This window comes from Phoca vitulina, unplaced genomic scaffold, assembly GCF_004348235.1.
Source record: "Phoca vitulina isolate PV1807 unplaced genomic scaffold, GSC_HSeal_1.0 scaffold41, whole genome shotgun sequence".
Taxonomy (NCBI): Eukaryota; Metazoa; Chordata; class Mammalia; order Carnivora; family Phocidae; genus Phoca; species Phoca vitulina.
The window spans coordinates 11,680,685-11,695,151 of record NW_022589744.1 but is presented as its reverse complement, the minus strand read 5'-3'; the positions used below and the strand labels follow the sequence as shown (position 1 = coordinate 11,695,151).

Genomic DNA, 14,467 nt, shown 5'->3' with positions numbered 1-14,467 from the left:
AAAAAAAAGATTTCTAATTTTTCCAACCATTTCCTTCCTGTGCGTTGGGCCTATCGTGACAACTCTTTAGTCTGGTAATGTTGATGGGTCTTCTCACAGCACAGCTCTTACTAAAGATAGCTTTGGGGGCGCCTGGGTGGCTCAGTTGGTTAAGCGACTGCCTTCGGCTCAGGTCATGATCCTGGAGTCCCGGGATCGAGTCCCACATCAGGCTCCCTGCTCAGCGGGGGGTCTGCTTCTCCCTCTGACCCTCTTCCCGCTCGTGCTCTCTCATTCTCTCTCTCAAATAAATAAATAAAATCTTAAAAAAAAAAAAATTAAAGATAGCTTTGCTACCTAATTTGATAACAAAAGAATTCACACTCCATCGTGCCCTAAAACATGACATTCCAAGTCCATTTTTCTCTTCCTCACCTGTCCTGACATGATTGGCAGGCACTGGTAATAAGGAATAAATAAAACATTGTGGTGTGCTGATACACATGGACTGGAAACACTGTCAAGTTGTAATGGTGTCCTCGCCATGTGTACACTGAACAGCGATACCAAGCGAGGGGAGTGCTGTGTACCGTCTCTGTCACGATATGGAATCTTGCAGTTATAGTGCAAAAACACTAGACAATATGTAAACCAATGGGGGAGGGTTCCATCAAAGCTTTATTTATGGATTCTGAAATGTGAATTTCATACAATTTTCATGTGTCATGAAATATTATCGATTCTTTTTCAACCGTTAAAAATGTAAAAATGTCTTAGCTCACAGGCCATACAAAGGCAGGTGGCAGGCTGCATCTGGCATTACAAGCTGTAGTTTGCCGACCTCTGCTCTGAAGAGTTGGTATTCCCCAACACACCACAACCCTCCCTTCACATCTCTACACTTTCGATGATATTGCTCCCGGTGTCTGGATCACCCTTTTGGCTTCTTCTCCACATGAGGGTTCCCTGACACAGCCCACTGGAGTTAATCACCCTCCTTCCATGTTTCCACTACCAAGGTATGAATACAGCCCAGAGAGCCCCTACCACAGTCGATTTCAACTCCTTTGTATGTAGCCATGTCTATCATTTCTCTACCTCTGCAAGAGCTGGCTCACAGCAGGTATTCAAGATAGGTTTGTACAAGAAAAAGCAAAGGCACAGAGCTTCACAAGTGGTACAAGCCTGGTCCATAGCAGCTATATACTAACCCAGCAAAACAGAAGCAATTCCAAACTCTGATTTAGGTGCTTCTCCTGGCAATTAATAAACCAGTAACTTCTCTAGCTACCTTCCCCACAATGTCTGCCCAGCTTTGTTCCTCACCCCGAACGCTAATTTTGAGATCAGACTCACATGCAGACTAGAAAAGCAACCAGACTTGTTCTGTTAATTCCTGGGAATGTGTGGAGATCATTACAAATGTATTAAATTCCTTTTTCTGTTTCCTCCAAAAACTAAGGGGTATTATGATGACTATTTGGCAAAAACTGGGTACAATCCAAAGATTTATCAAGAAAAATTACGGAATTATGTCCCCAGACTACAATTGGGGGGAAGAAAAACCTAGAAAGGAAAATACATTCACTATTATTGATTTTAGAGGTTATCTTGACTTTTCTTTACTGAATTGTGATTAATAACTTTTAGAATTAAAAAAACCTTTCTGTTGGGAAAGAAATCCACAATATTAATGACAGCTTGACAGGGAATCTATCCTCATCCAAAATTAAATGAAAGATGTTGCCAAAAGAGCTCCTTTAAGTTAAAAGTGAACTGGGGGGCGCCTGGGTGGCTCAGTCGTTGGGCGTCTACCTTCGGCTCAGGTCATGATCCCAGGGTCCTGGGATCGAGCCCCGCATTGGGCTCCCTGCTCCGCGGGAAGCCTGCTTCTCCCTCTGCCACTCCCCCTGCTTGTGTTCCCTCTCTCGCTGTGTCTCTCTGTCAAATAAATAAAATTAAAAAAAAAAAATCTTAAAAAAAAAGTGAACTGTGGTAAATATTTTCGTAAAGTAAGTAACTATTAAAATGTCATCTGGTTTGTGATTTGTAGAACCTGATTTGGACACATATGCAGAGTGATTAGATTTGAGTAAAAAGGCAAATAAGCAACACAGTGACGGCCTCTGGAGAAGCAACAGGAGATGGTGCTGCAACACCAGACTTGTTGAAGACGCGGCGAATCCCAATATACAGAATGAACAGCAAAATGTGAGCCCAGCAAAAAGCGGACAACAGGCAAGAGACTGAGCCAACTGAAGAAACCCCAGATACCCCCTTTCCTCCCAACCTGGAGGTCATGACACTGAAGGGCCATGAGGAAGCACCTGCTCCTGGGGAGCCTGCTGCTCTCCTGGCCAGTCAAATCACTTTTCACAAGGCTCACGTGGGAAATGTGATGTGCCCGCATCTCTAATAAGCCACAAATACTCATCTTTATTACAGCTAGTCTCATAAAAACTAAATTTCATCTTTTTCAAGCAATGTACAAGTTTTACCATGGAAACAGAATCTTAAAATGCAAAAAAATGGTCTTGTTCTTCAATATTTTTTTTAAGTAAGCTCTATACCCAATGTGGGGCTTGAACTCAGGATCCCGAGATCAAGAGTCACATGCTCTACCAACTAAGCCAGCCAGGCACCACTGTTGTTCAATATTCTTTTTTTTTTTTTTTTTTAAAGATTTTATTTATTTATCTGAGAGAGAGGATGAGAGGAGAGAGAGAGCACATGAGAGGGGGGAGGGTCAGAGGGAGAAGCAGGCTCCCTGCTGAGCAGGGAGCCCGATGCGGGACTCGATCCCGGGACTCCAGGATCATGACCTGAGCCGAAGGCAGTCGCTTAACCAACTGAGCCACCCAGGCGCCCTGTTCAATATTCTTTATTGAAATCTAACCAGAAATTGATAGGATTCTGCAACTAACAAAGAGGAAAAAAAAAAAAAAATCTCTGGAGTCATTGTCAAATATCACACTGTAGTATGCAAAGACTCAAATGATACTTATCTGTAATCTGCTTTCCATATTCATATTAACCTACCCATACATAACTCCCCCAAAAAATTTAGTCACAGAAATCATAGATCATGGCTTATCAAAATTCTTCATTTTTAAGTTTGAGAATAAAAGATTTTTTAAGTCCAAGGAAGATATTATAAGAGCTGATAAACAGTAGATTAAGAATCCTAAATTACTTATCCAAATACATACACATACACAATCATATATATAAATGTATTTCTTACAATTTGCTGCAAATCTTTCCCAATCTTTGAAGAGCTTAAAACAAATTATTATTAGTTCTAGACTGTTTATAAAGATATACATATACATTCTGTTTTGACACCAAACAAAGCCCAGAAACCATACAACTATGTAACAATAACCACATCAGTGGGAGTTGCCAGAAAATGGCTTTTTAAGATTTCATTTATTTGAGAAAGAAAGAAAAAGAGGGAGAGGGAGAGAGAGAATCTCAAGCAGACTCCATGCTGAGCGTAGAGCCTGATGCAAGGGCTTGATCTCACGACCCTGAGATCATGACCTTAGTCGAAACCAAGAGTCAGACGCTCAACCAACTGAGCCACTCAAGCGCCCCCTCTCTTTTATAAATTTTACTCATAGCAAATGGCTTTTAAAAAACAAGACTAAATAAAGTTAAAATTTGATTGGCAAATATTTGGACAATTCCAAAAAAGCACTATACGGCTATAGAGATTTGGTTTCCAAATCTCAAGTGATCCTGGTTTAAAACATTCTCTCTGGCAGAAAAGCAAGCTCAGATAGTATTATTCAGGCAGATAAAGTAAGCGTCTAATGAATCTCTGAGTGTGTCTGAACATTTAAGGTAGGCTTTGATTCTATAACTGACTTTTCGCCAGGGTACATATAGTAGGACCTTAGAGCCAGTGTGAACCTCCTGGATATAATACAACTATCCTAACACACAGAAACACACACAGGAACCCACAGTGTAAGTGCTACAGGCACTTACGAAAGCAAACGCTTTCAGGTGGGGGAGCCACTCATGGGTAAATGACTGCAGCCCACTCTTCACTGGAAAAGGTCTGACACCTGTGAGCCCTCCTGGGCCAGAGAACTAACAAGAGCCATGAACGATATGATGTTGGCAGCTAATCCTACATGTCCCTGCTTCCTTCTTTCTAGGACTGTGCCCTTGACCTAAAGTTTTTGGAACTGGTAAAACTGAGGAGAGAAAATTCAGGGAAGGTTCACTCACATCACTGATTGTGGAGAATGTATGTGAGGAGTACTGAAAACCCTGGTTCATTCCTCCCTAAGTAACACCTTGACTCGATTCAGTATTCCAGGCTTGAAAAAAACCCCAATTTGATGAATGTTCGAATATATACGTTTGAACTGATGTGTTATTTTGTACACTGTTTTCTGTAAAACAAAGTCTTTGGCCCTGTAAGAGCAGATCTGTTGTTTAGAACACAAATCCATCATGTAAGATACAGGTAGCCTGATAGAGGCTACTGGAAGAATGGCAACTGAAGTAAAATTTGGGTATGGAGGAGAGGAATATGCTCTCTGCAGACAACACTGACCCACATGTGCCCTAGGAACTGCCGATTCCACTTTAGGGTAGATGTAGCTAAAGAAGCATTTGGTTAAGGCTGTTGAAGGAGGTAGCAATGAAACTGAAAGCAGTAACTTGGGCATTGTTCAAATATTGGTAAGAATGATACTTACACTGTGCTAAATGCCATGTGCTATTTTAAGCACTTTACATATATTAACTCACTTAGACCTCGTAACAACTCCATGGAATAGATACCATTGGTATCCTCAGGAAACTGACATAAAAAGAGGAAAGTCACTTGCCTAAGGTCCCACAGCTAGTAAGTGGCAGAGCTGGGCTTCAAACCCAATCCGTCTGGCCCTAGAGCCAGTACTCTTAAACATTGCACTGACTGCTAACTATGTTTTTCTTAATTGAGCTAAAAAGAAAAACAAGAGTAATATTGCAGATAAACATAAATGACTCTCTAGAAGCTGTTCAAAATATGTCAGGGAGTTTTTTTTAACAGGCCATAATTACAATAACCACAAAATAAGTTACTAAAAATAAAAAACAAAAATGTTACCTTTAACATGCTCTACTAGAAATTTAATATTCATTTTACGTATTCATTATAAAGTACTCTTAATTCAATTATAAAATTTAAGTTTTGGGTTTTTTCTTTTAAATAGAAAATACAAGTACGGGCTTCTAATTTATGTTATATTTGGATAGACTGATTTACACAAATCCTAATGTGATGGGCTACCAAATACTTGGCACCTCTAAGCAGTAAAAGTTACATCAAAAAGACATAGTAATGTTCTTACCAGTATTAATAGAAACTTACATATAAAAACTACTATTTGAAACTTTTAAATCATAAAACACCAGGCCAAAAGTTTTTCTCAAGCTCTTCTTTCCTAAGCATAACTACGTCTCCTCAATGGGGGTAGTTTCGTGACAATGCCAAAATTTTACAGGAAGGTGGGCACATGGGCCTTTCCCCTCCTCATTAGAAGTTAATTTGTTAGGACTTATGGTGGCCACATGATGTTTCAAATACTAGTAGGAAACAAATGAGTCGACTTAGGAACACAAAAAGTAAACTGTGATATAAAGAATAAGGAAAGGGATGAAACATTTCAATAAGCTCAGATATGACATGATGATGCTATCACAGGCCTGAGTATCTTCTTTATCTCCTAAATAAGTTGAGCCCCCAACAGGAGAAAGGTCACCTCACAGAGAACGCTATGAGATTTTTAAGTCGCTAGACTCCTTTCCATCTTCTCTTCCTCATCAGCTCTTGATACTGCTGTCAAATTCTACAAACTGGCAAAGAAAAAAGGGGTGAAAGTTGAGGGATTGTATAGAGAAATAATAAAAAAAAAATTGTGACTATTAGAACTAAAATATTATAGCGATTGTTTTAATTTAAAATGCCTAAAACATGTGGCCTGTCCTTAAAGAAATGTCAAGTGAACATTAAAACAACCATAAAATACCTGAGAATGGAATTCATTACATTTCAGCAAGAACAGCAACTTTCTATCTCCCACCCACCCTAGGAAGCTCAATTCATCTTTACAAAGGCACTGGGGAAATGTGCTTGTTCCTTATAATGGCTGTCAATTCAGAGACAATTTGAAGTACAACTACCAACGACTAGGAGTCTCAAACTGCTGAGTATTCACTTCTTATCTCAAAAGCATCTCCACAGACCTAGAACATGAGGGCATTCACCTAGAATGGATACACAGGGACTAAGCCATTGAGAAGGCTGGAAAAGGGGCACCAAGGAGCTTTTCACAAACTATAGGCTTTTCCATAGCAAATGATGCTGCCAAGCCCTGACAGGCCATATGAGCCTGATAGACTCTTAATGCACTGATTTTTTTTTAAATCCTTTTTAAAAAAGTAATTGAGATGTAATTTATACAACACAAAAATTTCACCATTTTAAAGTGTACGTCTCAGTGGTTCTTAGTATATTCACCATGTTGTAGAATTACTGCCACTATCTAATTCCAGAACATTTCCATCACCCCAAAAATAAACCCCATACCTATTATCATATGCACTGATTTTACCCATACTTTCTCCGCAGATATCTCTGTGGCCCATGCAGTATTTTAAGATGGCTGGCTGGTGTGAATCTACACAGTATCTATATGGTAAGAAAACAAGAAAGCTACATTGTCCAGAAGGATACTGAACCCAAATTCTTGGCGTTTTTAGCAATTACACTAATGTAATTTTTATATATTGGCTAAGAATGGCAGAGAAACTTACATTCAACATCCATCTTCACTTAACACATTAGTGTGCCCCAAATTCATCCAAGATGTTAAAAGAAGGGAAGACAATCTACTAGGATTAGCCATAACTGTCCATAGTTGCAATTTCAAAACACAGAAGATGCAAATGTGGGAAAACCTCCTTTAGTATCAAGCATAGCTGGATTAAAAAAAAACAACAACAACAAAACGAAAAACTTAATCATTAAGTAAATACTGCCCCGCTTGGGAAAATAATCCCTACACCAGTCCAGTACTTAAAGTAATGTAGCTTTAAATGCAACCTTACTTTTATCATTCTTGTGACACCTAGAGCCTCTCCTAATGAGAAAAATAACCTTTAGGCAAAGGTCTGGCAGGAAAGCCTGCAGATGTGTGGTGCTCAGGCTGCTGCAGGGCTCTCATTACCTAAGTGAGCTCATGGCTTCTAAGACACACAGGAAGGAGACCTCACCTTCAGGCATCAGGGTGTTGAAAGCGGGAGGAAGTAGGTCCACGAGGGTGTCTTGCTTTTGTGCACTTATCTGGGGTGCTATTTCCAGAGAAGGAGCTCCTTTATAGAGTGTGCCCAAGATGGATTTCTCTAAGTTGCTCTCAGAGTTGTCCAGCTGCCCTCACCAATAAGTCAGTCTTTGTAGGTTGATAGAAACCACCAGTCAAAGCAGATGCAAATGGATTGTGGGGAAGCCTTCTTTAGTATCTAACATAGCTGGATTAAAACAAAAAAACTTAACCATTAAGCAAATCTTCATTTTAATCATTACTTTCATAGCAAATATCAACTAGGTGCTACACTTGGCTCTACCCTTCGCATGGGCACTTAATTATTAATGGGAATTTTGTGGGCTTGAGTGAAGACCACAATGAGCTCTTAATTTTCGTCCTGTAAGAAATCAGTTCTACTTGATAAACAAGTAAACAAGATCCAGAAATATTTATTGGTAATTTAACTCATGCTTGCTGACATTGCCTAGCAACACTTCCAGTGACTTCTGTTGTGCAACAAGTTGTACTCTAGTAATGTATTTACAATTTTACTGCAATTTGCAATAATGGTTTAAATACATTTTCATTTCCTGGATTTTCCAAAACACAGTCAGATGCAATCAAGTAAAGTTCATGACATATATACAATGTATAAATTAACAAATTTGCCTCAAAGTAGTTATCTGTGGAAGTAGTGCTACATTGTCGCTGTTTAAAGATGCCCAGGGAACAGTCCTAAGTTAAAAAAAATAAATAACACTTGGCTAGATGAGGCTATAAAGCATTTATCCTCTACCTATAAGAAATCAATCACCCAGTGGCCAGTGAAACTCCAAAAAACCTTCACTAAACTAGAATTTCATTTTCCTTTACCCCAAGGGCATTAAGAGGCCTGAGAATCAACTGCAAGTGAAAGAATCCAAAAATTATTTACTGTCTTTAAGGCTTACATCCTCTTACAGGGTCTAAATAATAAGGCAGAAACCTGGATATTTTGGAAGGCAGGTTTTTTTTTTTTTTTGGTGACCTTTCAACTATATATTTTTAATAATATAATTGTTATACAGTAAAAAACCCGAAGTTAGCTAAATTTGTAGACACATTTGGGAATGTAATTGCTCCAAAATTTCCCATTCTTAAATCTGTTTTTATAAAACTCTTCTAATACAAGATGGACTTGTTCTGAAAACAGGTGGATTAAATTCAGTCTTTGTCAAATAAAAGTACAAATTACCTAGCAAGATGTGAGGTGGTTCTTGTATTGGAAGAGGACTAATACATGCACATTATCAGTTTACTGCATGCTAATCAAATACTTGGAGCTGAGTAAGAGGAAATTCTAATATAGCCATTTTCTAAAGGGTTGGATTCCTCAGGTCTAGCACAAGTGCCTACTATACCAATTTGCTAAAAGGATTATTTCAAAGTTTTTCTTAAAGCAAGATTATTCATGAGTTTAGGAAAAAAATACCAACAAAATTATCATTCAAACTATGTTATGAATAATCCTCTTGGTTTAGGAAGAAGAGAGCTCAAATTCTAGGACTTTATTTGTGGGGCAAGAAGGCAAGCCTATGGAAAGGCAATATTTGTTTTTGGTGGATTCAACCAAGTTTGCCAAGACTGTCTGCCATTATGATGAGTGGCACTCAATTTTTAAACTTTTTTTAAAGTTTATGTTTAAGTAATCTCTACACCCAGTGTGGGGCTCAAACTTACAACCTTAAGATCAAGAGTCATGCTCTGCTGAGCCAGCCAGGTGCCCCGAGGGGCACTCAATTTTAACGCATTTCTTCTGGATTATTGCAAAGATTATTGCATATCACATAATCTCAGATAATATCAGGCACAAAAAACACACAAAGTTATTGTAATTCATGTACAAGTTTTAAAAAAGTAAAAAAAAAAATTAACCAGTAAAAAAAATACATACCAAAAAAAAAAAAAAAAAAAAAGGTCTATATTTGTATTCCACAAAGGGATCTATGCAATATATAAGGCCACATTCAGACTGGTACAAATTCTGGAAATTCATGCTGCAAGTGAGAAAAAAATGCTGGCCAGCTCAAAATTTTAAAGTAAACATTAAAATCAAAATAAAAATATTCCTGTGGTCTAACCTTCAAGGGTAACAAATGGGTTCACCTTAAAAAAAAATCAGTGCCAATAAGTGTACAAGTGCCATCATCTGTATCCTCAAACTCCCTGCGCTCCTAAGACCTGGGATGACAAGGGAATGAAGTTTTCCAAATCATCACAGCTTCTGAATGCCCATAAATCTACCAAGGAAGAAAATGGATGTCTACCTCTTATTTCTGGAGATAAAAACATAAACCTATACACAAATGAACAGTTAACAGGATATAAAAAGATGGGAACACCTACAACCTCCAATCACCCAATCCAGCTTGGGCGTTCATCTACTCCTGTCGATAACTAAGCCACCTCAAGCGCCAAGACTGATTATTCTGCACTTACCCCACAAGCAAAGGAAAGACAGATTTTAAACAAATAAGCATCAACAGGACAAAAACGCAGATGTTAACATTTACACAGATGTTGACTCGTTTCATCTGTCAATTCAAAATGGTAAGAAAACCCTTCTAATATAGATTCCGTAGTCTACTCAATGACAACACAACATACAGAGGTTGCTGAAACATTACCCAAAGTATTATACGTATTTTACTGAAAAATAACCGAGCAACCAGATTATAAAGAAGTTCCAATTATGGGGAAGTATGCAGATTTTCAAATCAGAACCATACTGCTGCTTGACCACACCATTCAACTGACCAGTATCCTCTAAGGTAAGATCATTTCACCAAAACCGATGGAAGGATGGCAGAAAGAACTCCAGTGAGAAAGGACCCGCAAAGCAGTGGCCACAATAGAAAAGTAACAGTTAACACGAGTCAGACTGTAGCCAAGAAAAAGCTTCAACTTATTTCAACCAATAGCAGGGAATCTCACAAAGAAACCAATAAGCTTCCTAAAACCCATGTCCCCCAATCCCGAACAGTTTCCCAACGGGGCTTACTTCGGTGAGTGACAAACAGGAGCTCCTCCTGTCTAGTTTCAGTTCCTTCTACTCCAATAGAGGCTTCCTGCTCTCGGCTCACCAGGCGGCATTACTGGGTGGCTCTTAAGGGTTGCAAGCCTCAGGTCCACCTTGGGGGTCCTTCTAAACACGCACAGCACCTGGGAGCCCCAAACGGAGGGGAGGCGCTCAAAGAGCACGGGGGTGTGTGTGTGAAAATGGAATCCAACATTTTGCTGAACAGGAGGGCCCGCCTCTACAGCTTTCCTCCTCCCGAGGCACCTAGCACTAGGCGGTCCTTTAACGTGCTTGAAAGGACACGAGGAGGAGGCAAGGACCTACACTCAGACACACGCAGATTCGCAGGGAGGGGGTTTTCCAGCTACTGGATTCCTGCGGTGTGAGCGCCGGGGCTCCCTCTGCCAGTGTACTTCGCTTGGGCCTGGAGACACACTCGGACCCCATCGCCCTCGGGGTCCCCGACTCAAGCTGGGTCAGCTGTCCCAGCGAGTTCCAAGCAAGAGAGGCCTCCACAGACAACATACGGGCTTCAGGGACACAAAAGGCCTCCCGGGCAAGGAACCCGGGGCGCCTGACAGAACCTCGCGCCGTCATTCGCAGCGGCTCTAAGGCTGGCCCCCGAGGCACCCATCCTGGTTCTGTGCTGGGCTCCTTATCGCCCCACAAGTGCCTGATACTGTGGTTTTACGGTCTGAGGAAGAGTTAGGCCTCACAGGCCTGGCCTGAGATGTGCGCTCTCCGAACCCCGCACTCCCGCCTTCCCCACTCAGCGGCGGGGCCCGGCTTTCCCGCCCCACAGCCCGACCAGGGGTTGGTGGCAGATGGAGGCAGTTGGGACCGGCCCCAGCAGGTTGGAACCGGTCTGGGCCGGGCCGGAGGAGGAAGGGGGGGGAGGGAGAGGCCGCCTCGCGCTCTCCCTGCGCGCGTGACTCACGCTGGCCGCTGACGTCAGGCGTGCGCGCGCGGCGGGGGGGGCTCTACGTACGTGTAGTGCTGCGGTTTCTCGGGCTGTGCCTGCAGCACCTGAGCGGTAGCGGCCGGGGGCGCCGAGGAAGCTGCGGAGCCGCCGGGCCCGGGGCCCTTCGACATGGTCCTGTCTTCCTGCCTCTTCGCCGCTCCCCTTTTATTATTCAGTCTGCGCGGTCCGCGCCGAGGATCCAGTGCGCCTGCGCCGCGCCACGAGAACGTGAAGACCCCCCGCACGGCCGCAAGGGTTGCTGGGAGTTGTGGTCCTCCGTTCGGCTGGAATTTTACCGTCGGCAGAGGGTGGCTGCCAAAGGAATGGACCACAATACCCAGGGATCCTTGCAGACGATGTCCCGGATGCTGAGGGCCCGCCACGGCTTGTGGGGATTGCAGTCCCGCCGCGTTCCTCCTTCTTACTAGTGCGTTTCCAGTTTCTTAGGGGAGCTTTCCTTGAAACTGGAGCCTCTGGAGTAGAGAGGCCCCAGAGCTAGAGAGGCCCTAACGACTTATGTGAAACAGTCCAAGTGTAATTTCGCCACCAACAGTGTAGTAATTATCTCGCCATCAGACTTAGTAGGTCTTGGGTTCAGTGCTGATGCCGGCCCCAGGAGTGCTTCAGAATCTGTATTGTCCGTTCTTAGCTCTGGGCCTTTGTGCTGCAGGCACCTGCAGTCCGCCAACATCCTCTTCGTTCCTGCGGCCAGGCCAACTGGGGAGGCATGAAGGAAAGTCTGCCTATGGAAGTCAGCTTAAGAAATCTTTGCTAAAGTTGAGCTACACGACCAATACTCTGTTCCCGCGTCTTTGCGGAGGCGCTCCGTAAACCTTTACCAACCCTGAAACCTGGAACTCCACGACTTGGGTCCCTTCCCAAATCGACACCTGGCCTGACCGACTTGTTTCCAGTACGTTAGGGGCCAAGGACGAATTTAATCTTCGTCTAGAATAGTCTCAGGTACACCGACGAGTTGCAGGGGTGTTGAGAAGCGTCACACACTGTCCAGAAGCAGAGCCTCGGGTTGAGTCGGGGGTGCAATTTAAAATCCAGTGCAGTTTCCTTCTCCGGACCTCAGCTTTTCTGTGTTTTCCGACCCCACTTCCCACTAGTAGGGCGAAGTTCTTCACTCTGTGGCTTTTGTCAAATAAGCCAATTCCCTCTTTACAAAGTTCTTTATAGATCTATTGACAGTTGTCATTTAGCTTTGTTTTCCATAATGAATCTATTTAAATCCCTTGTTTTTAAGACATTTATATTTTATTAGATAGGTTAACTAATGATTGTCACGTTAAGGAAAAACGTTCCCAATAACCTTAGGGGTGAGGGAGGGTGGGGTGAATGGAAAATTGTTAATGTTCAAGAATGACACATACTTTATTTAGTTCCGAGTAACCTCACATCAGAAGCCAAATTGTCTGCCTACAAAGTTGAGAAACTGGTATTTCCTAAACAGGCCAAATCAATTGTTTAACCACTAGGGGCGTGCGAAGATGAAAAATTCCAAAAGGACAAATAAAAGTTGTAGTGTATTGGTTTAACCCTGTTATTAAATCCAAGTAATTGGTTTATATGTTATCCCCAAAATACCTGAGTGTGATTTGAATGAAGAAATATAGTCAATAGCACTAGGCTTTAAGAAAGCGTACACCATAAGCTTCAGGATGAGTGTGTACTGGTAAAATTGGGAGATGATATTATCCAAACTGTTTAACTTACAAAAGAGGAAACCGAAACTCAGAGAAGTAACTTGCACAGTTCCTCAGCAAGCCCATGGCAGAACAGGAACTAGGACGGGAGCCTACATGCTGCATCACATTCTACATTGTTTTGATTGTATAAACATTTTTAGTTCTTTCCCATTTCCTGTGTTGCCTTTCCTCTCCTGTGCCAACTTAGGAAAAAGAAAAACCCGCATGACTGCCGAGTAAGAAGGATGAACTATTCCCACTAATCGTCCTTTAAGTAGATGAATGTAAATCTATACCTAGTTTCTGCTGGAGCAATTAGTTCTCCTCTAGTAATTAGCCAAACTGCAAAAAGAAAAACAAAACTGGAGTGTCTGTCCTCTGGAGGCTTGAGACAGACAGGATTCTGGATCTTTTAGAAAATCCTTGGAACACAAAGGCATTGTTAACTTAGGAACCCATTTCTTCCCCAGGCCATTTGGGCAGTCAAAAATGTTAACAGGGTATTTTTCTGGTTACATCCCAGAACATTTGAGAGCCTTTTGTGTGGGATCTAACCAGTGCCCTGATTCTTAGCCTTACTCAAGTTCTGAGGACAGGGCAAGAGCCTCCATCTTGGTTTCTCAGCATCGCATGAATGAAAAAGAAAAAATTTCTCCCGTACTGTAAACTTTGGGCAGAAGGCAGAAATTAAAGTTGACCAAATTATCACATAAAAGTTTAGGTATGTGATAATTAAATACAAATTGTGCCTGTTAAGATTGAGAGGGCTGAAATGAGAGGAATTTGATATCAGAGATTGGGTCAAAGACATTTTTACCATAGCAGCTTTTTCATATTGCTCATTTTCCCCCTCACTATTAATACTGAGAGCAGACCTTCCATGTCACAAGTAAATTTTTGAGGTATTTGTATTTATGTACAATAAACATTTGAGTTGAAATTACATGTACATGGTTTTGCTATTTTTTTTATTTTGATAATTTAAAATATTCAGTGGAAAAAAATTCACTAAACCCAGAGTAGGAACTATGGAATAAAATGCACGAAGCTCTATTTCAATTTTCTGAGTTTTGTTTGGCTGGTCTTAAACTTTACCCTGCTTTGGTATTTTATATACCTGTATCAGCAGGAGAACTGAAAATTACAATTCCTCAAAGACATTTATTTGGGCAAAGGTAGGGATTACCGTTTTTATACATTTGTCGTGTTTCTTAGAAGTAGTACCTACGAGAATATACCACTAAATACAAGGGCACATATTTAATTTTCTTTCGTTTATTCTTTATGGACATGCAAATGCTGTCCTAGGACTATTTCCATTTTGGCTGTAATCATTTCATTCAGTTGAATTACATAATTCAAAAATATGTTGCTCAGTAGGTTACTTCTTTAAGCTATTGAAATCACAAAGTATTTTGTGATAGCCTAAGAACATACAAAACAGTACTTATAAAATCATATATTG

General features: G+C 41.3%; 1 protein-coding gene across 6 annotated transcripts in view; it reads right to left on the bottom strand.

Moving 5' to 3' along the window:
* The window catches only part of UNK (unk zinc finger), a 33,693-nt gene extending 22,197 nt beyond the window's left edge, over window positions 1-11,496 (bottom strand). For 3 of the 6 annotated variants that reach the window (XM_032429460.1, XM_032429461.1, XM_032429465.1), the window contains exon 1: window positions 11,336-11,496. In XM_032429460.1, the coding sequence (XP_032285351.1) occupies window positions 11,336-11,439 (104 nt within the window). In that variant the 5' untranslated portion in view covers window positions 11,440-11,496. The other 3 variants (XM_032429463.1, XM_032429462.1, XM_032429464.1) reach the window with 3 other exon arrangements.
* Window positions 11,497-14,467: the final 2,971 nt, after the last annotated feature.